This window comes from Cherax quadricarinatus, chromosome 4 (assembly GCF_038502225.1).
Source record: "Cherax quadricarinatus isolate ZL_2023a chromosome 4, ASM3850222v1, whole genome shotgun sequence".
NCBI lineage: Eukaryota > Metazoa > Arthropoda > Malacostraca > Decapoda > Parastacidae > Cherax > Cherax quadricarinatus.
The window spans coordinates 42348448-42369073 of NC_091295.1; the positions used below are offsets into that span (position 1 = coordinate 42348448).

The following is a 20626-nucleotide window of genomic DNA, read 5'->3' on the forward strand; positions in this document are numbered from 1 at the left end:
ATATATATATATATATATATATATATATATATATATATATATATATATATATATATATATATATATATATATATATATATATACATATATATATATATATATATATATATATATATATATATATATATATATATATATATATATATATATATATATATATATATATATATATATATATTTTATATATATATATTTAAATGATCAAACAGTCGCACAGGATTATTCAGTTATTTTGAGTTTATAGAAAGTAAGATAACATCGTCATAATAATATGTTTTAATATGTTTAGTCTTCCATATATGTACTTACATATATTAGGCTTTGTTGAAATGTAACGAAAATTTTCATATCGTTTTAGCTTTACTTGAGTTCTTTGAGAAATGATAGGCCTTAATTAACAATAGACATACATCATCTACCTGATACAATAATCGCAGATCCTGTTGAGAGTTTACAGGGCCACCACAGCTGACGCCGTAGTGAGCCCTTCTCCCCAGTGATTGAGAAAGAAATACTGTATTGCTCATATTTGGGCAAGAACTGGGAAGGGAACAATATTCCTTCAAGAAATACGAACAGGGGCAATCATTACAACCATCGTAGACAGGTCAGTGACGCATCTGTAGCAGCAGCCTCAGTTTATCCATTCCGAAAACCTAAACGTACGTCGAAGTTTGAAACGGTTTGAAGAACGCTGTCAATCCATTCCATGGCTTGGCCAACATCTGCGTACACCCCAGGTACACCCTCGCTGCCACACCCGATACCCCAGGCCACGATCCCAGCCTGAAAGACAACAGCAGTTAGCGTCTGATAAGAATACAATACAAATTTATTTCAACATGATACATTGTTTATACAGAAATGGATGACTCTCTAGAACATGTTGAAAGCTCACTGTTATGCAGAGCATAGCAATGGGTTATATAAGTGTGTGTGTGCGTGTAAAAGTGGTTACATTTCAGGCTACCAACACTTACCTGAACGTAAGTGGTCGGGTTCTCTGGCATGGGGCAGACGAGGGGCGAGCCACCGTCACCAGTACACAGATCCTTGCCAGGCTCTCCTCCAGCACACATGAAGGTCTTACTGAGCCTGAAGCGTGGTCCCAGGCGGGTTCCGCGAAGGGCTGCTTCACATGCTTGGTGAGACACCGCGGGAAGGGCCACAGTCTTCAAAATCTGTAGCATTATTATTATTATTATTATTACTATTATTATTATTATTATTATTATTATTATTATTATTATTATTATTATTGCTATGCTACTACTACTACTACAAACAATCTACAAGAATAATATTATTAAAAGTACACGGGGGTACTGTAGCTAGTGAATGTAAATAAATACCCTCAGTCAAACAGGTTGAATACCATTCTAGAAGCAGAGTAAGTATTCCTCGTACCTGTTGGTATTTTCCTTGCATGCCAAATAAATCCTTTCCCCAGCCTGAGCTTAAGCAAAGCGAGCCATCGAACTTCTGAGACGGATTCGGAAGACAGATGGTATCGATGGTGGGTCCCAGTGGGGCAGCTTGCTGCAGCTGCAGGAGTGCCACGTCATGCGTTAGTTTCCTGCGGTTGAACTGCGGGTGGACGTGTATTTTGCTCACAAGTATTTCCACATGTTTTATAGATTCAGTGGCCGCTTGAATGTTCCACTCGCCCAGCCTCACAGCCAGTTCACTGGCTGTCTTGCTGTGGGGTAAAAATATTCTGAAAAAGTATGTGTAGAAATATATAGGCAACATTACTAACTCTTCGCCCTTTCTCTCAGTTGTGTATTGGAGAATATAGGCTACACTTTTTCGCCTCTCAACTCTGTGTATTGGAGTATAGAAGATACAGTACTCTCTCTTGTCAATAATTTTTCACACACACACACACACACACACAGCAGTCGTTGCAATGATATACAGTCTACTTCCAAGTAGTAGGAGACCAAGACAGGATATAAAGACAGCAAACCAATAGCTGAAACCATAACTGAAATATAAAAATTAACCCTCCAAAACAAAGTTACTAATCATGGTATCACCCACAAAGAAATAAACTGGGATAATTGGGAAGTGGTGTTGGAAAGCTTTATTAGTCAGCAAGTCAAAGGTACAGCAAGAGAGGAGGGGATGAACCTGCAAGACTAGATCTAGTATTTACCATAAGTGCATTTAAAATATAGGTGAAATAGAATATGAGAGACCTCTGGATTCTAGCAATCATACAGACTGAATTTCGAATACAATGTGGAAGTTAATGTTGAGGAAAGAATGGTAGGTAGGACACAAGAGAAACAAAATTTCAAAAGCTATGAGATAATTCCTGAATGAAGAGCAATGAGAAAGAGAACTGAAAAGAAACCTGGCATCAGTGTTCCATCTGCCAACCCAAAGTCAGGTTCTTTACCAGCGCCTGTCGTAGCTAACAATCAACTAACAGACACTACCTGAACAAGTGCCGGGCCAAAGCACGAGTAGCAGGTATATATCCGATAGGTCGTGGAAGAAGACGTTGAAAAGAAAGAGGTAGCCACCCACAGGCGTCTTATCTCCGACAACAAAGCCCCAGAAAAGCGCCTACTAGGAACATAATAGACTCATCAGCAGCAGAACATACGAACTTACCAAGAAATCACGAAATCGTAATGACACGATTGCAAACAAACTATACCACGGGCGGGGATAGAACCCGCGATCAGAGAGTCTCAAAACTCCAGACCGTCGCGTTAGGGACGGTCTGGAGTCATGTTGAAGGCTTTGAGCGGACTTGAGCTAGAGTTCGTCAGGGCCACGCTAGCTGAAGATTCGTCTGTAAAAACTTGCATTTGTGGTCACAGTGGTGCCTATGCTAACCTTCCTATTGTGTAGAAATATACCTAGTTGGACGAATCTTATTGTGGCTAGCTGGTCCAGTGGCTAACGCGACGGTCTGGAGTTTTGAGACTCTCTGATCGCGAGTTCTATCCCCGCCCGTGGTATGGTTTACCAAGAAATCATAATGTTGCCGATTCAGCAGAGAAACACAAAGAGGTGCAGGAAATAGGACACCACCCTCCCAGGCACCTAGGCAATGATCCCACTGTCACCGAAGGGAGCATACTGCTGACAATTGTCCGAAAAATATCAGGCGTAATAACTGCCGTAATAGGGTACATCAAGAAGTGCTATTAGCGGAAACCGGGGAAAACATCAGCCAAACAAAAAGGGTACACTAACGGGTACTTGATGTCATAAACACAACAGAGGATGTGGGTTTTCTTTTAGTGAGCCGGATACATCAAAGTGTCACATGGATACATCAAAGTGTTACATGGATACATGAAAGTGTCACATTCATACATCAAAGTGTCGCATTGATACATCAAAGTGTCACGTGGATTCTGCAAGAGGGACCAAAAGCACAACTCTGCCCCATGGCCTGGTGGCTAAAGCTCTCGCTTCACACGGTGAGTGTCCAAGTTCGATTCCCTGTTAGGGTAGAAACATTGGGCGTGTTTCATTGGTATGGTTGTCTATGTTCTCCATCAGTATAATGGGTACCTGGGTGTTAGTCGACTGGTGTGGGTCGCATCCTGGGACAAATCTGACCTAATTTGCCCGAAATGCTCAGCATAACAAGCGGCTTTCTATATGGTAGTATGTCACTGATGTCAGCTATGGTCTGTGTACCTTGTACATGTACTTGTAGAAATAAAGATATTTATTTATTTATTTATTTATTTATTTATTTTACTAGCTAGAACCTAAACAAGTCAGTGAACAAGGGACAATTGCCAGAGTTCTGAAAGACGGTGAATTTAGTCCCAATATTTAAGAAAAGAGAGAGGAGGTGATAAACTACAGACAAGTATCACTAATAAGCACTAGCTAAGGTAATAAAGAAAATAATCAGGAGTGTGATGGAGCACTCTGAGTGAAGTAATTTTATTAAATCTTTACTTAAGACGGCCACTATATGTTTCCGCGCAATGAAGAATTTACGCGAAATGGCGAAGTTCCATGAACTGAGAGTCAGTAAATATAAGTATGTTTGTAGCCATGATGATCATAACGCCTGTGTCTAACACAGAAACTACCAGGGACACCTTATGTAGGAAATTAAAGATAAAATAATTATTTGCGAAATGACCTACACAGACGACAGTGTTTTAAAAGCCGTCATAATAGAATTCTCGAACATCATCCCATAAAAATCAGGAATCTTCAGCATTTCCAGGTATTTGGCAAACCATCTGCTGCTGCTCAAATTAGATATGGCCATCACGTCACACCAACCAACGTACACCGCCTGCTGGCTTCCCTACCATATTTCACCTGACCCCATGTCTCACTACATATGTCTGATGCTTTAGGTGTCTGTGAATCAGGACTGAAGTAGCTAAATATTTTCTTTAATAAATATCACAACTTTACATGTGTGTTTGTCTTACTCAAAATACTTGCTTCTGTGGATGAAGATAGGAATGACTGATCGCACTTGGTAGAGATAAACAGATCCAGATACACACATACCCTTCGACATAGTGAGCTGCCGTCATCACAAACTCTGGGTGGATGAGAGAGCCGCCACCGATGTATGCGTTGGCGTCGGCTCCCAGGGGTTTGTCTGCCGTCATCACCACCGCCATCCACGGGAATTCCCCGAACTGCGCGTTCTTCTCCTGATTACACCAGAGGTAGAAGCAAAACATTGATAATTATGGCAATCAAGTCTGTGAACTCCACTGCCTTAGTAATATGGTCATATATACTTAGAAGATTTTATTCTAAACACACACACACACACCTGCAACCACAAATAGGTGAGTACAAATAGGTGAATACACACACACACACACACACACACACACGTGTGTGTGTATGTGTGTGTGTGTGTGTGTGTGTGTGTGTGTGTGTGTGTGTGTGTGTGTGTGTGTGTGTGTACCATACCGAGTAGGTAAAACTGGTCAATTAGCAAGAACTCATCTAAAATTAAGTCCTGTCTAAAATTTTCTCTTATACGTTTAAAAAATATATATATATTTTTTCATTTATGTTAATGTAAAAATTAATAATTTTGTACCAAAAGAACCTTAGAAAACTTACCTAACCTTATTATAACAAGCGCAATTTAATTTAGCCTAATCCAACTAAATATATTTTAGATAAGTTTACAATAATTTAATAATAAACAAACACAATGAAATATTTTTTTCGTTAGGTTCAGAATGATTTTTGTGAAATTATTGCATACACAAACTTTTGCTTATTCGGCAAGAAAAGCATTGCTATTTAAGCCAAAATCGCAAGTTTTACCTATTCAGCACGACATATATATAGAAAATTGTCTGAGAGTAAATACCTCTTGAGCAAACTCTTGGCAAATATCCCGTGAGTACAGTTTTTCCTGATGAAATATGTCCTATGAGAAAATGTCTTTAAGGTGAATGTCATGAATGGGGAAATCATACATGTAAATATTCCGAAAGAAAGTCTTGTCTGAATGTATCGTGAATTATCTAGCTTACGGTAAATGTTTGAAAGGCGACAGAAAGTGCCAGTATAATTAGCAGACTTACGGTAAATCCCTCGTAGGTGACGCCTATTCCTTTTGGGTTGTGATTGCCACATCCTGGGGTGTAGGGTTGCAGCAGGGGTGCTGGTGCCTTCATGTTTACTTTGTTGCAGCAGATGTCCTCCACAGCTGGGCACGCCATGGCTCCCGTCCTGACGTCCACGATATCAACCACTTCGCCGTCTTCACCTGCAGGAGGAAACACTACCTGACTGGTGAAGAGTGCCTGGTATGCTCATGAGTGTTGTGGTGTATGTTTGTATCCAGTTAATTCAAATATAATTAACATTATATTACGAGGGATTTTCTAATCTCGCAGAGGTTATATTATTATTATTATTATTATAATCAAGGGGAAGGGCTAAACCCGTAGGATTATACAGCGCCTGGGGGGGGGGGATGTGGAAGGCATTCAGGCTTAATTCGGGGAACTGGAGCACAGATCCAATTCCCTAAATCAAGAGCCCCTCACCAACTTCAAGGAACCTTCCGTGAGGGGCAGGGGTTATACAGTTCCTGGAAAACGGGATGCCATCAGGTTTGATACGAGGAAAGGGAAGGCCGCTCCAAGTCCTTGGATTAAGAGATTGAGAGAACCAGATGGTTCAAATATTCTTTACTTAATAAGTAAATTGCGTAATAATTTAGTGACATTGTGTTTAGATATAAATATAAGCACACACCTGTTGACTTGGTTTGAAATTTTCTCTATAGTAGCTAAATTTTTGCATAGTTCTTTAAATAATGCATATGAATAGTTAAGGTAAATCTAGATATTAATTACATAATAAGTAGGACTCAAAGAGCAGTCTTCCCTCGTCCCGTCTCTCTTGTGTATCTCTCAAGTTCTTACCTTGTCCCTTAGCGTTGTCCAAGCATTGCCAGTGACGAGTGCAGATGCATCCCGGAGACGGAGTCTGCACTGGCTTCGGTGGTGTCTGTGGCTGCACTAATGGCGGGTTACTACTTAAAATCTGCTTGCACTCGGGGCTGGTGACGCCTGCCGATGCCTCAAACTGGCACAGGAGTACATCGTTCGTCGTCGGGCTGGTCACTTGTCTGGGGTGTCGCAGTGCCGCTCTGGCAGCTGCTGGCTCTGCCACAACCACCCCAAGGTTCATGAAGCTCACAGCAACTGCTGCCATCACCCAGGTGGACACCCAGCATTCTCCGGACATCCTGAATAATGAAAACTTGAACTTAAAATGCTTTAAATAAAAGAGTAGGTTATGGGTCTTCAGTGTTACTAGAAGTGGTACTTCAGTGGAATGCACAATAAACCAAACAATGAAGACAATACCGTATGTGTTGCCCTACATGCTCATTTTGTGCCGCCTGAGGAGTTACTGTACTGTGCACTTCATGTTTATCCCACGAGTGTTAGCGCAAAACAATAGCATTCCAGAGGTCACACTAGATCTTATCAAAGCTCTACTGAGCATAGTTACATCTTTAGCAAGATTAATCGCTTCATATATTACACTTTTCTACAGACATAATCTGCATTAAACAAGATGGAGATACAATCTCACGATAATTCCTATTTCTTATTACCACTAAAACATACATAATTACTAGTTTATAATCTCACCAAATGAGAGTTCATTCATTTAATTGGTAAGCAATATGCAAGGAATCTCAAGATTTCAAATATCGATATCAATGAAGTGGTTTTTCCACTTCCTGTAGAGTTTGCTTTTATGTGTCTGTAAATGATTAGAAATTCTGTTAGTGAGATACCAGGGATCCAATGCAACAGTAGTCCACTAATGTCCATTCTTGCTAGTTCACACTAAATAATTTCTCTATTTGCAACATCGAGTATAATGTATTTGTGTCTTGTCCCCGTAGAGAGTTAAAAATGTTGAAACACGTTTTTTTTGTGCGTTTTTCCATGTGTTAATCCATTAAAACTGGGTGACATAGGTTCTTTTATCCTGTATAGTAACCTGTTAAGCACCATCCTCTCTAACGTTTTACACGCAGTTTGTGAGATAGGCAGAAAAACATCATGTTAGTTACGTTTGGATATCGGTACAATAATGCTTGTTGGTCCACGACGAAGGTAACTGACTCAGCGTAGCTCATGTTGTATAATTCTAACCCTTGGTTACAAAGTACACAAAGTCTATTTGAGGTCATAGGTGATGCAGTCGTCCCAAGGGGTTGTAGTGTTGCCCCGGGTGAGGTCAGCATTTAGTCCATATTCGGTATATAGGGCATCCCACTCATTCTGTTGTTTAACATAAATCGGACACGATTATATTTATCGTTCAGCTTCCTAAAAACTCTCTGACGTGAGATGGTAACTTGTTATAACTAGAGACTTGTGACCATCTCACAATTAACTCATTTGCTCTGGAAAGTGAGTTAAAGTGAGTAACTTGTACACTCTTGTTTCCAATTATTTAATCGATTCCCTCTTCTATACTGTGCTCAGAGGAGTTTGTTAGTTGAGTTCACTAACAATTTTTCTCCCAGTCATTGTCTAAGCTCAGTTATTCTTTCTCTTACAGCACCTAAAAAGCTTAAAATAATTTAGTTATATAAGGAGTCCTGGGGATCTTATAACCTTTATTTGTCTAGCTGTTGATTTAAGATTTCCCAATTTGACGTCACCGTAAAATTTGTGCTGATTTTTCTTAGTTTTCGTTTTAGTCGACTCTTTAATTAAAAAAAATCGAGTCGTGGATACAATACCATTATTTTCTTTTTTTCAGTCTCGAGTTTATAATCTTCGGAGCAAAACATTTTTTTTGCCATCTTTCACCAGCATTATTTTACATTCAAAATACCTAATCTCTTAGATTTTATTGTACTTTTTATATGATTATTTTTAAATATGTGAAATATTAAAAAAAAAAACGTAATTTTCATTGCATATTTCGACCATTCAGAGCAGTTTGAAACATTTTTTTGAAACTCTTGTCTAGAAATGAGGAAGTTGATGGTGCAGCGTTTAACGTCCAGCCTAACGAAAGAAAATTCTGCGCTCTTCATGGGGGTGCCTTGGTGCTGGTGAAGGGTTCTTGATCCAAGGGACTGAAGCTCTTCTTCACTTCCGTGGACCAAGTGAGATTAACTCCAACTTCTCCAGGCCCGGTGTGAGTCCTACGGGTTTAGCGATTCCGCAGGAATACCTGTTTCGTCTCTTGCGTGGCTCCGGGTCCCTCCATTGCCTCTTCCACTTTCATGGTCAAATTACATCTTTTCCCCTTCAAGGCCCCCGTTACTCCCCTTCCATGGCCCCATCACCTCTTCCTCTTTCCTCCATCCGTTTTCTATGCTGTGGTAAATGTCTTCACTTTTCCTGACCTCTTGTATCCCACTGTTTCTTGTATGTCGGTCACGGCGTGTCCTTGTTGACCATGTTGTGTCCTTGTTGACCATGGTGTGTCCTTGTTGACCATGGTGTGTCCTTGTTGATCATGGTGTGTCCTTGCTGATCATGGTGTGTCCTTGTTGACCATGGTGTGTCCTTGTTGACCATGGTGTGTCCTTGTTGACCATGGTGTGTCCTTGTTGACTATGGTGTGTCCTTGTTGACCATGGTGTGTCCTTGTTGGCCATGGTGTGTCTTTGTTGATCATGGTGTGTCGTTTTTGACCATGGTGTGTCCCTGTTGACCATGGTGTGTCCTTGTTGACCATGGTGTGTCCTTGTTGACCATGGTGTGTCCTTGTTGACCACGGCGTGTCCTTGTTGACCATGGTGTGTCCTTGTTGACCATGGTGTGCCCTTGTTGACCATGGTGTGTCCTTGTTGATCATGGTGTGTCCTTATTGACCATGGTGTGTCCTTGTTGACCATGGTGTGTCCTTATTGACCATGGTGTGTCTGTTGACCATGGCGTGTCCTTGTTGACCATGGTGTGTCCTTGTTGACCACGGCGTGTCCTTGTTGACCATGGTGTGTCCTTGTTGACCATGGTGTGCCCTTGTTGACCATGGTGTGTCCTTGTTGATCATGGTGTGTCCTTATTGACCATGGTGTGTCCTTGTTGACCATGGTGTGTCCTTATTGACCATGGTGTGTCCTTGTTGACCATGGTGTGTCCTTGTTGACCATGGTGTGTCCTTGTTGACCATGGTGTGTCCTTGTTGACCATGGTGTGTCCTTGTTGACCATGGTGTGTCCTTGTTGACCATGGTGTGTCCTTGTTGACCATGGTGTGTCCTTGTTGACCATGGTGTGTCCTTATTGACCATGGTGTGTCCTTGTTGACCATGGTGTGTCCTTGTTGACCATGGTGTGTCCTTGTTGACCATGGTGTATCCTTGTTGACCATGGTGTGTCCTTGTTGACCATGGTGTGTCCTTGTTGACCATGGTGTGTCCTTGTTGACCATGGTGTGTCCTTGTTGACCATGGTGTGTCCTTATTGACCATGGTGTGTCCTTGTTGACCATGGTGTGTCCTTGTTGACCATGGTGTGTCCTTGTTGACCATGGTGCGTCCTTGTTGACCATGGTGTGTCCTTGTTGACCATGGTGTGTCCTTGTTGACCATGGTGTGTCCTTGTTGACCATGGTGTGTCTTTATCACCCTACTGAAGCCCTCCCCAGCTTGGGCTGACATCATTGCCTTACTGAGTCTCCCAGCTAGAGCTGACATCATCGCCCTACTGAGTCTCCCAGCTCGGGTTGACATCATCGCCCTTCTGAAGTCCCCCTAGCTGGGCTGACTTCACTATTATCACATTAATGGTGAAGCACTGAATTCCTAATGGTCGTACAGCGTCTGAGGAATGAGAAGTAAGCAGGTTTGACCCAAAGAAGCGAACTGTAACTCCATTTCCCTGGATCAAGAGCCCTTCACCAGCGTCAAGGTAGCCCCAGTCTGAAAGGGCTCAGACAAATTTATTTTAGTGCTGTAGGAGACCCATCCTGTGTGACGGAATGTGACGAGGAACACAACTGAACATTGTTGTTACGATGCAACCATCACATAGAATAGCAGCAGCAGCAGCAGCAGCAGCACACTGCTGATGTACTCTCTTCTTTATAATAAGAAATAATAATACTAATAAAAATATAAATAATAAATAAATGTGGTAGAGTGCTACTTTTCCCCCTACAATGTGTTGTGTTTAACGTGTTCATTAACATATCGTCTCCATAAAGGTACTGACAAAAGTTTTCCTCGTTTTCTAATATATATATATATATATATATATATATATATATATATATATATATATATATATATATATATATATATATATATATATATATATATATATATATATATGTGCATATATATATATATATATATATATATATATATATATATATATATATATATATATATATATATATATATATATATATAGTTAGTTTGAAATTGGGAAGGGACCTGAAGACACGACACAGTAAAGACTCGGATGACAGAGGCTGCTGACCTGGAAGTATAGTACCTACCACATTGTCGGAGCGTCACATAACCGAATAATCTCTGCAGCCAATGCTCGTCTGGCTAATCTGAGGGTGACCTTCAGGATTCTCAACATAGGAGTCATTCCGGGTACTTCATACAAAATATGTCAAGCTCATTTTGAAGTATGCAGCATCAGCACTGAACCCACTCCTAGGGAAGCATGTTAAGAAACTGGAAAAAATGCAGAAATATGCAACGATACAAGTTCCAGAGCTAGGAGTATGATTATTATTATAATCATGGGGAAGCGCTAAACCCGTAGGATTATACAGCGCCTGTGGTGGGGATATGGAAGGTATTCAAGGTTAATTCAGGTAACTGGAGCACAGATCCAATTCCCTAGATCAAGAGCCCTCACCAGCGTCAAGGAACCTTCCTTGAGGGATAAGGAGTATGAGCTACGAGAAAAGGCTAAAGGAATCGAATTTAACGATCCCGGAGAACAGGGATCAGGAAAGACATGATAACAATACACAAAATACTCAGAGGAACTGATGCGGTAGACAGGGACAGGCTGTTTGAGTGGCTGGAAACAGGTACTCGGGGACACAGCTGGAAACTTAAGATACAGGTGAGTCACAGGCATGTCAGCAAGTATTTCTTCATACTTAGGATAGGAGAGAGTGAATCTGACAAGCGGTAAGAAGCTAAGACTCGACCCCTACAACCACATATGGGTGAATATATATAGGCGACTAAACACACACACACACACACACACTCGTATTGTCCAGAGGCAATACGAGAACGACATAGCATCAAAAGCCAAATCTGACTCAAAGTTGTTATACAGTCACATCTGGAGGAAAACAACAGTCAAGGACCAGGTAATCAGGCTGAGGAAGGGAGGGGAGCTCACAGGGAGAGACCAGGAAGCATGTGAGGAACTAAGCTCAAGATTCAGGGAGGTATTCACAGTGGAGACAGAGAGGGTTCCAGCAAACTGAGAGAGTAGGGTGCACCATAAGTGCTGAACACACTGCACACAACCGAGGAGGAGGTGAAGAAACTGCTAGGTGATCTAGGTACCTAGAAGGCGGTGGGCCCAGATAACATCTCTCCATGGGTCCTGAGAAAGGGAGCAGATGCACTGTGTGTGCCACTTACAATACTCTTCAATAAATCTATTGAAACAGGGCAACTATCTAAAATATGGAAGGTAGCAAATATAGTCCCGATTTTTAAGGAGACAGGCTTTACTAAACTACAGACCTGTGTCGCTGACATGTATAGTATATAAAGATATGGAGAAGATTACCAGAAGAGTAGTGGAACACCAAGAAAGGAATGGACTAATACATGACAACCAGCACGGCTTGAGGGAATGGAAATCCTGCATCACAAACCTACTGGAATTCTAATATAAGGTAACAGAAATAAGACAGGAGAGAGAGGGTTGGGTAGACTGCATCTTCTTGGACTGCAATAAGGCTTTCGATACAGTACCACACAAAAGACTGGTTGAAAAGCTAGAGGAGCAGGGAAAGTACTGCAATGGATCAGGGAATACCTGACAGGGAGGAAACAACGTGTGCTGGTACGTGACGAGGTGTCAGAGTAGGTACATGTGTCGAGTGGGATTCTACAAGGGTCAGTCCTAGGTCCGATGCTGTTTCTAATATATGTGAATGATATGACAGAAGAGAAAGATTTAGAGGTGTCCCTGTTTACAGACGATGTGACGCTAATGAGAAGAATACAAGTGGACGAGGATCAGGTAAGCCTACAAAGAGTTCTAGACAGGCTGCAAGCCTGGTCCAACAAATGACTCCTGGAGTTTAACCAGGAGCCATTTGTTTGGGGAAGGACAAAAAAGACCGCAGACGGAGTACAGCCTAGGAGGTCAAAGGCCGAAAAACTCTCGCTCAAGGAAAAGGATCTGGGGCGAGCATCATAACGAGAACATCTGAGGTGCACATCAACCAAATAACTCCTGCAGCATATGGGCACCTGGCAAATATAAGAATAGCGTTTCCACGTCTAAGTAAGGGGTCATTTGAGACACTGTACACTGTACGTCAGGCCCACATTGGAGTATGTAGCGCCAGTATGAAACCTATACCTGGTCAAACACGTCAAGAAATTAGAGAAAGTGCAAAGGTTTCCAGCAAGACTAGTCCCGGACATAAGAGGTGGGCCCTACGAGGAGAGGTTAAGGGAAATCGATCTGACGACACCGGAGGACAAGAGGGATAGGGGAAACATAACAGCATATATAATACTGAAAGGAATTGACAAGGTCGATGGGGACAGAATATTTCAGAGATGGGACACAGCAACAAGGGGTCACAACTGGAAGTTGAAAACTCAGATGAGTCACAGGGATGTTACGAAGTATTTCTTAAGTCACAGAGTTGTCAGGGAGTGGAATAATCTGGAGAGTGATGTAGTGGAGGCAGGATCCATACACAGCTTTAAGAAGAGATACAATAAAGTTCATGGAGCGGAGAGAGTGAACCTAATAGCGACCAGCGAAGAAACGGGGCCAGGAGGTACGACTCGACCCCTGCAACCACAACTAGGTGAGTAAAACTAGGTGAGTACACACACACACACACTCGTTTTTTGTCGTCAGAGACGATGGGAAATACGCTGCCTGGATAAACCCAACTACTTAAAGCTACTGGAGGTTATCATGCAACTAAACAATTCCATAACACACTACATCTCTCGTACGGTCTTTTTATCATAGTTATACTGCTGGAAGCTGTTGATTAAGGATTTTAAATACGATTCCTTTCTCGAATCAAACCTGATTATACTCAACAGGTTTAGTGCTCACGTTTGAATATAATACTAATAATCACACTAGTATACCAGCCGTTCACCACGTACCTCTCCATGTATATAAACACAATTACAATACCTGTTTGCAGTTACAAGGGAGAAAAGCTCCTGATGTCCAGTCGTCAGGCACTACAGAATCTCTCCTAGATGACGTCAGAAAAATAAAAGATATTAGAGAGCACTTAGGGCTGGTCTCAGACCGGGCCGTGGGGGCACTGATCCCCGAAATCCTCTCCAGGTATCTTTAAACCCTACTAAATGTGAAACAGATTTAACCAGCCATCAAATTATTGAGGATATCTGTGCCACTCTGCCAGAAGCACGAGTTATTGATCCAGCCAACAACAATGTCCTTAGCGCTCCTCTCGAATCTAGGGCCATTGAGGTGATTCTAGGAAAAAATCACGGACCTCGGGATAATGATAAGCCGGACTGGAGACATTGATGCACATGATGCACTCTACTTACTCATCAGATACTAGTCCCTCAGAAAACTCACCTACTTCCTGAGATATCCCCAGCCTTCGACAGTCCAAAACTCATGTGACTCTCATTTGAAGCCCATGTTAGAAAATGTACTGAATCTTTTCCTTGATGATGGACAGTGGATGCCTCACTTACAGCCAGGCTTGGTGGGCTGGGAATACATAAATCCTCTCAAATTACCCTGCCAGCTTTCTTATTGTCCTCCACAGCATCGAACGAGCTAATAAAGCAAATTCTTCCAGACTACCTGGGAGGGTAGCAGGAATATAAGATCAAGCTTCAACAGGGCCATCAGCAAGTGGAAGAGACTTGCTGCTCTAGCACTGAAATCTACTGAAACATTGACTTACAAACAGTCCAGTTGGGACAGACCAATTGCCGAAACAGTGTATAATAACATGCTCGTGGCTGCAACGTCTCACAGAGATTTCTCATCTCCAAGCTGTGCATGCACATCAGTCAAGGGACTACCTCCTAACACATGCTTTAACCCACAGACCCTCTGCATTGTAGTTCCTATACGCCTCGCTGCCTCAATCCACACGGAATATATTTGCGGTGATATGCCAGCCGATTATTACAGTCTGCATAGTAAAACTGTTCCAAAACCAAGGGTTGGCATGCGAAGCACAGAGGTTAACGGCATCATTCAGAGACGCTTCGCGCAGCTGGATGCTCGGATGAGAGCCCTGATTCCTAGCATGCAGCAATTCTCACACTCCTGCAAACTGCCCTGACTGGATCACCATCTATCCCTAGAAGAACGGCAAGTTTACAAAATGGGATTCTACCTGTGTGTAGAAACAGGGAGGTGCTTCCGATCACAGGGAGAAATACAAACTCACTAAGTACAGGGACTTAAGTCATCAGTATCAATTCGTCCCAGTAGGATCGGAAACCATGTAATCATGGGAAAAGAATGGCACACGCTTCCGTAAAGAATTAGGTTCCATGTTACTGACACCACTAAGGACCCCAGGGCAGCCACTTTCATGTTGCAGGGTCTCAGCGTGGCCATCCAGAGGGGGTATGCCTGCTATTCTTGGCTCGCGTCCAGCTTCTGATGAGTTGGAGGAGATTCGTAATCTCATTTGATATGTTGTATTGTTTTATAGGTGTTTGTGAATTTTCAATAAATAATCCCTGACTAAGAATAATAAATGAAAATAATAGATTAAATTCCTGATTTCTAACTAAAATTGTAAATTACAATTCATAAAGCAGATCGTGAGAGTCCACAGAGTGCGCTCTATACAAGACTGCTGCTGCATCCTTTTTCTGTAGGTCTTTCCTGTATTGTTTCAGGTCATCTTGCACGAGTTGCCTGTAAACTTCAACAGTGGTTGACAAAGTTAACCCCTCAACAAGTTCATCGGAGAACATACACCAGGTTGGTTGAGCAACCACACTGGTGATGGTTGTGTCTCAGGTTGACCTTCTCCCACTTATCGTTAGTGTTGATTTTTCATGTAAGAAAGTATTTCCTCCAGTCCGGTAGCTTGACCTTTATTTATCCGTTATTTTGAAACTTGCAAGTCAACCTGTTATGATGAAATTTAATTATCTTAACTCGATTATTATTTTATTATAATAAAAAAGAAGCGCTAAGCCACAAGGGCTATACAGCGCTGCTATCTTAACTCGAAATAAATACTATAAACTCATCGTTTTTTTTTCAGGTTAGAGATGCACGACTTGTTTGAAATCATTTATCAGAAATTTTTTTTCTTCTAGTCTCTCTAATGAATATCTGACAACAGCTGTTAGCAAACCTGTTGTTTAAGGGATTTTCTTTATCTTATTAATTTTAGTAAAGAATTCACCATTTTTCATGCCAATACAAATCTGGTTTCCTTCAGTAGACGCGTACAAGCTATCTTCTACGTCAAGTGATCACCGTGGTTGTAGATTGGTCAGTACCTTTCAGAGATTTGGTGGACGTAGCGAAGCTCTGCGTTCGTTATAACTGCGTCAGTGATACGACGGAGAGAAGCGTCTTTTCGTAAGTGTAGGTTATTTGTGAATTATTCCATCCACGTTTTCTGTGACTTATTCTTCTTCTACCTTGGCTTCAAAAGCTTCTGCAACACAGTTATCCTCAAAGATCTGTTATGTTTTACCATGAATTAAGGAAAGATCCTGGACTTCACCTTATGAACCAGACAAAACAAATGTGATAGTAATTATGGACAAGGTAGATTATAGTGGAAAAAATGAACATGGTATTAGAAGACGGGGAAACTTACGTGCCTCTTAAGTTGACTACATTTTACACCAGCGTGCAGGACGGGTCCCACAAGCACCCTCCCTCCCTCCCAACGGTAGAAGACGCTGCTAGATACATCATTTCTCCGGTCAGCAACGTAGCATTTAATGTGATTAACTTATTTGCCATCTTTGGAAATTAGTCTGCGGGTAGAAATACGCCTACAGCTGGCCTACGGGTGGCCCGGTGGCTAAAGCTCCCGCTTCATACACGGAGGGCCCGGGTTCGATTCCCGGCGGGTGGAAACATTTCGACACGTTTCCTTACACCTGTTGTCCTGTTCACCTAGCAGCAAATAGGTACCTGGGTGTTAGTCGACTGGTGTGGGTCGCATCCTGGGGGACAAGATTAAGGACCCCAATGGAAATAAGTTAGACAGTCCTCGATGACGCACTGACTTTCTTGGGTTATCCTGGGTGGCTAACCCTCCGGGGTTAAAAATCCGAACGAAATCTTATCTTATCTGGCATGATCGCAACTACAACCGTACGTAACACAGGGACGAGCGTGGACACTTGATAAATTGGAATGAAACCCGATTAGTCACCCATAACAATGACCAACAGAGATGGAAATACATGGAAGTTGCCTTAACTGTCGTTGCCTGCACAATCCTGCAAAGATTCGGCACCTCCAGCGTTTCCAAACCCACACAATTCCGAAAAAAAAAAATCGGGACTTCCAGTGTTTCCAAACTCTTAGTCAACAGAATACAGTGGACCCCCGTTTAACGATCACCTCCCAATGCAACCAATTATGTAAGTGTATTTATGTAAGTGCGTTTGTACGTGTATGTTTGGGGGTCTGAAATGGACTAATCTACTTCACAATATTCCTTATGGGAACAAATTCGGTCAGTACTGGCACCTGAACATACTTCTGGAATGAAAAAATATCGTTAACCGGGGTCCACTGTATTACCTACATTAGGATCAGTCGTCACGTGATATCACCTCACCCTCGCTGCGTGTCCTCTGTCTCTCTTTACTATATACTTTTCTTTTATCTTACTCTGTATTAGGACTAAAGAAGTCACTCGCGACGAAACATTTCCTTCAATAAATGTGTTGAACTATGTGTAAGCAGGTATGGTTGTACATGGTATAGGGTATCTTTATCTGTAGACGTTTCGCCAAGCAGTGGTTTTATCAATACAAATTCAAGGATATAATGAGAAAACTGTAGAACTATATACAAAAGACGAAGTTGGTGAAGAACACCGTAGTGTTCAAGACTACGGTGCTCTTCACTAACTCCAAGGCTGCGGGAATGATTACCTCGGCTTTTGAATCTAGTTCTACAGTCTTCCAATTATGTCCTTGAATCTATATTGATAAAAACACTGGTTGGCGAGCCGTCTACAAATTAAGATACCCAGGAGGAGAAATATTTTCCTGGGTAGAGGCATGGTTGACAAATAGGCAGCAGAGAGTTTGCATAAATGGGGAGAAATCAGAGTGGGGAAGCGTCACGAGCGGTGTTCCACAGGGGTCAGTGTTGGGCCCCCTGCTGTTCACAATCTACATAAACGACATAGATGAGGGCATAAAGAGCGACATCAGCAAGTTTGCCGATGACACCAAAATAGGCCGTCGAATTCATTCTGACGAGGACATTAGAGCACTCCAGGAAGATTTAAGTAGACTGATGCAGTGGTCGGAGTGGTGGCAGATGCAGTTTAATATAGACAAATGCAAAGTTCTAAATGTTGGACAGGACAATAACCATGCCACATATAAACTAAATAATGTAGATCTTAATATTACGGATTGCGAAAAAGATTTAGGAGTTCTGGTTAGCAGCAATCTGAAACCAAGACAACAGTGCATAAGTGTTCACAATAAAGCTAATAGAATCCTTGGCTTCATATCAAGAAGCATAAATAATAGGAGTCCTCAGGTTGTTCTTCAACTCTATACATCCTTGGTTAGGCCTCATTTAGATTATGCTGCACAGTTTTGGTCACCGTTTTACAGAATGGATATAAATGCTCTGGAAAATGTACAAAGGAGGATGACAAAGTTGATCCCATGTATCAGAAACCTTCCCTATGAGGATAGACTAAGGGCCCTGAATCTGCACTCTGTAGAAAGACGTAGAATTAGGGGGGATATGATTGAGGTGTATAAATGGAAGACAGGAATAAATAAAGGGGATGTAAATAGTGCTGAAAATATCTAGCCTAGATAGGACTCGCAGCAATTACCTGGAGTTTACCTGGAGAGAGTTCCGGGGGTCAACGCCCCCGCGGCCCGGTCTGTGACCAGGCCTCCTGGTGGATCAGAGCCTGATCAACCAGGCTGTTGCTGCTGGCTGCAACAATGGTTTTAAGTTGGAAAAATTCAGATTCAGGAAGGATATAGGACGCACTGGTTTAGTAATAGAGTTGTGGATGAGTGGAATAAACTCCCAAGTACAGTTATAGAGGCCAGAACGTTGTGTAGCTTTAAAAATAGCTTGGATAAATACATGAGTGGATGTGGGTGGGTGTGAGTTGGACCTGATAGCTTGTGCTACCAGGTCGGTTGCCGTGTTCCTCCTTTAAGTCAATGTGACCTGACCTGACTAGGTTGGGTGCATTGGCTTAAGCCGGTAGGAGACTTGGACCTGCCTCGCATGGGCCAGTAGGCCTGCTGCAGTGTTCCTTCGTTCTTATGTTGCAGGTGCATCTAATTCTTCATCAAGGTATAGATATAGTGTCAGGATATACAAGACACGTATGTACAGTTATGACAATTGTTAAAGGAAAAGTTCCACCACCAATGTCTTGATCAGAATTAATACACTGGAGAAGACAATCGTGGGAGAGTTGCTCCAATTCTTCGGATCCAAAGTTCTTTACCAGCTTGAAGACACTTTCCCTCTTAATGGGAAATATATGGGAGAGATCAGCTGGGTGTAGCCACACGTCAGTCGTATGATGCGCACTACACCTCCCATACCAACCAAACTTACATTGGCATATTTTTACGATTTCTGGGTTGGAGACTAAATATCAGCACTTTGTAAGATACTCCCGGTAGATAGAACTTGACTCCCGCTCTTCTGTAATGAGAAGAGCAGGTTAATGCATTAAACTTCAACTAGCGCCGAATGTGGGCAAGTTTGGCTGTACAACAAGTCTTGCAGGTACAAGTTGACCGACTATCCATGGCCTTCAAATTGTCTAAATTCGTAGCCTCACTCCTTCTGTCTCTTGTTATCCACTCCTGTTAAGAACACTGCGAAATACGGTGTGGGTGGTGAGAACACAGCTTTCTTACCTGTTGGAACACAGAGAAAGCAGAGACGATATACAGCACTCCCGACGAAGCTCAGTAACACACTGAGTCCTGAGTGTTCCAAGCTGGATCTCCTCCACTTAACACTGGAGATGGTTGCCAGTTACCTTCGTTCCTCCAGTAAATCATAGCATCCTGTAGCTGTACCCTGACCTGACCTCGGTTTCTCCCTCATGGTTCATTACTCGCTGCGAGGCCCGAGTTTAGACTCACGGTGGAAACATCGATAATCCTGCAAGACCGGTGATGTTAGTGTGTAAACAACGTATGAGGAATCTTGCTTACCTGGTCTACCTTGCAGGAAGCCAGCACATATCCACCCTCACAGCCTATACCTCATCAGCGTTTTTTATTGCGTGTGTAAATTGCTAAGCACACGTAGGCTATTCAGTGCAGGGAGTGGTGTAGGCTCGATCCTCCGTCCGATAATCGTGAGTAATGTTTTCTCGCGATGGAATTTCTGCTTCGTTTCTAGCATAGCCGCTATCCAAATAAAAAATTGTTACTGTAGCAAACTGGAAACCCTTACTGAGACAACGTTTTTGCTGTTCAAGTTGGATTGAGAAAGTTTGGTCGTCGATCGAGACGTCGCCTCAATAAATGTTTCCAGCAGCCATGACTTTTTTTTATCAAGTTGTTGGTAGTAGTAGTAGTAGGTCGTTAGTAGTAGTAGGTCGTTAGTAGTAGCAGGTCGTTAGTAGTAGCAGGTAGTTAGTAGTAGTAATAGCAACAGCAGTAGTAGTAGTAATAGTAGTAGTACTACCAGTAGTAGTAGCAGCAGTAGCAGAAATGGTGTATGAAGTGATAGCAGTGTTTTGTG

General features: G+C 42.1%; 1 protein-coding gene across 4 annotated transcripts; it reads right to left on the bottom strand.

Annotated features, from left to right (window-relative positions):
* Nucleotides 1–261: 261 nt before the first annotated feature.
* On the bottom strand, nucleotides 262–19938 carry LOC128684572 (phenoloxidase-activating factor 2). Of its 4 annotated transcripts, none has more exons than XM_070096188.1 (7): nucleotides 19789–19938; nucleotides 6405–6730; nucleotides 5556–5740; nucleotides 4510–4655; nucleotides 1408–1699; nucleotides 981–1181; nucleotides 262–786 (listed from the first exon to the last, which is right to left on the bottom strand). In XM_070096188.1, the coding sequence occupies exons 2-7, from the start codon at nucleotides 6727–6729 to the stop codon at nucleotides 640–642; spliced, it is 1296 nt and encodes a 431-aa protein (XP_069952289.1). In that variant the 5' UTR covers nucleotide 6730; nucleotides 19789–19938; the 3' UTR covers nucleotides 262–639. The 4 variants fall into 4 exon arrangements, with proteins under 4 accessions (XP_069952289.1, XP_069952279.1, XP_069952273.1 ...); XM_070096178.1 differs by having other exon boundaries at nucleotides 4510–4658; XM_070096172.1 differs by having other exon boundaries at nucleotides 5556–5755.
* Nucleotides 19939–20626: the final 688 nt, after the last annotated feature.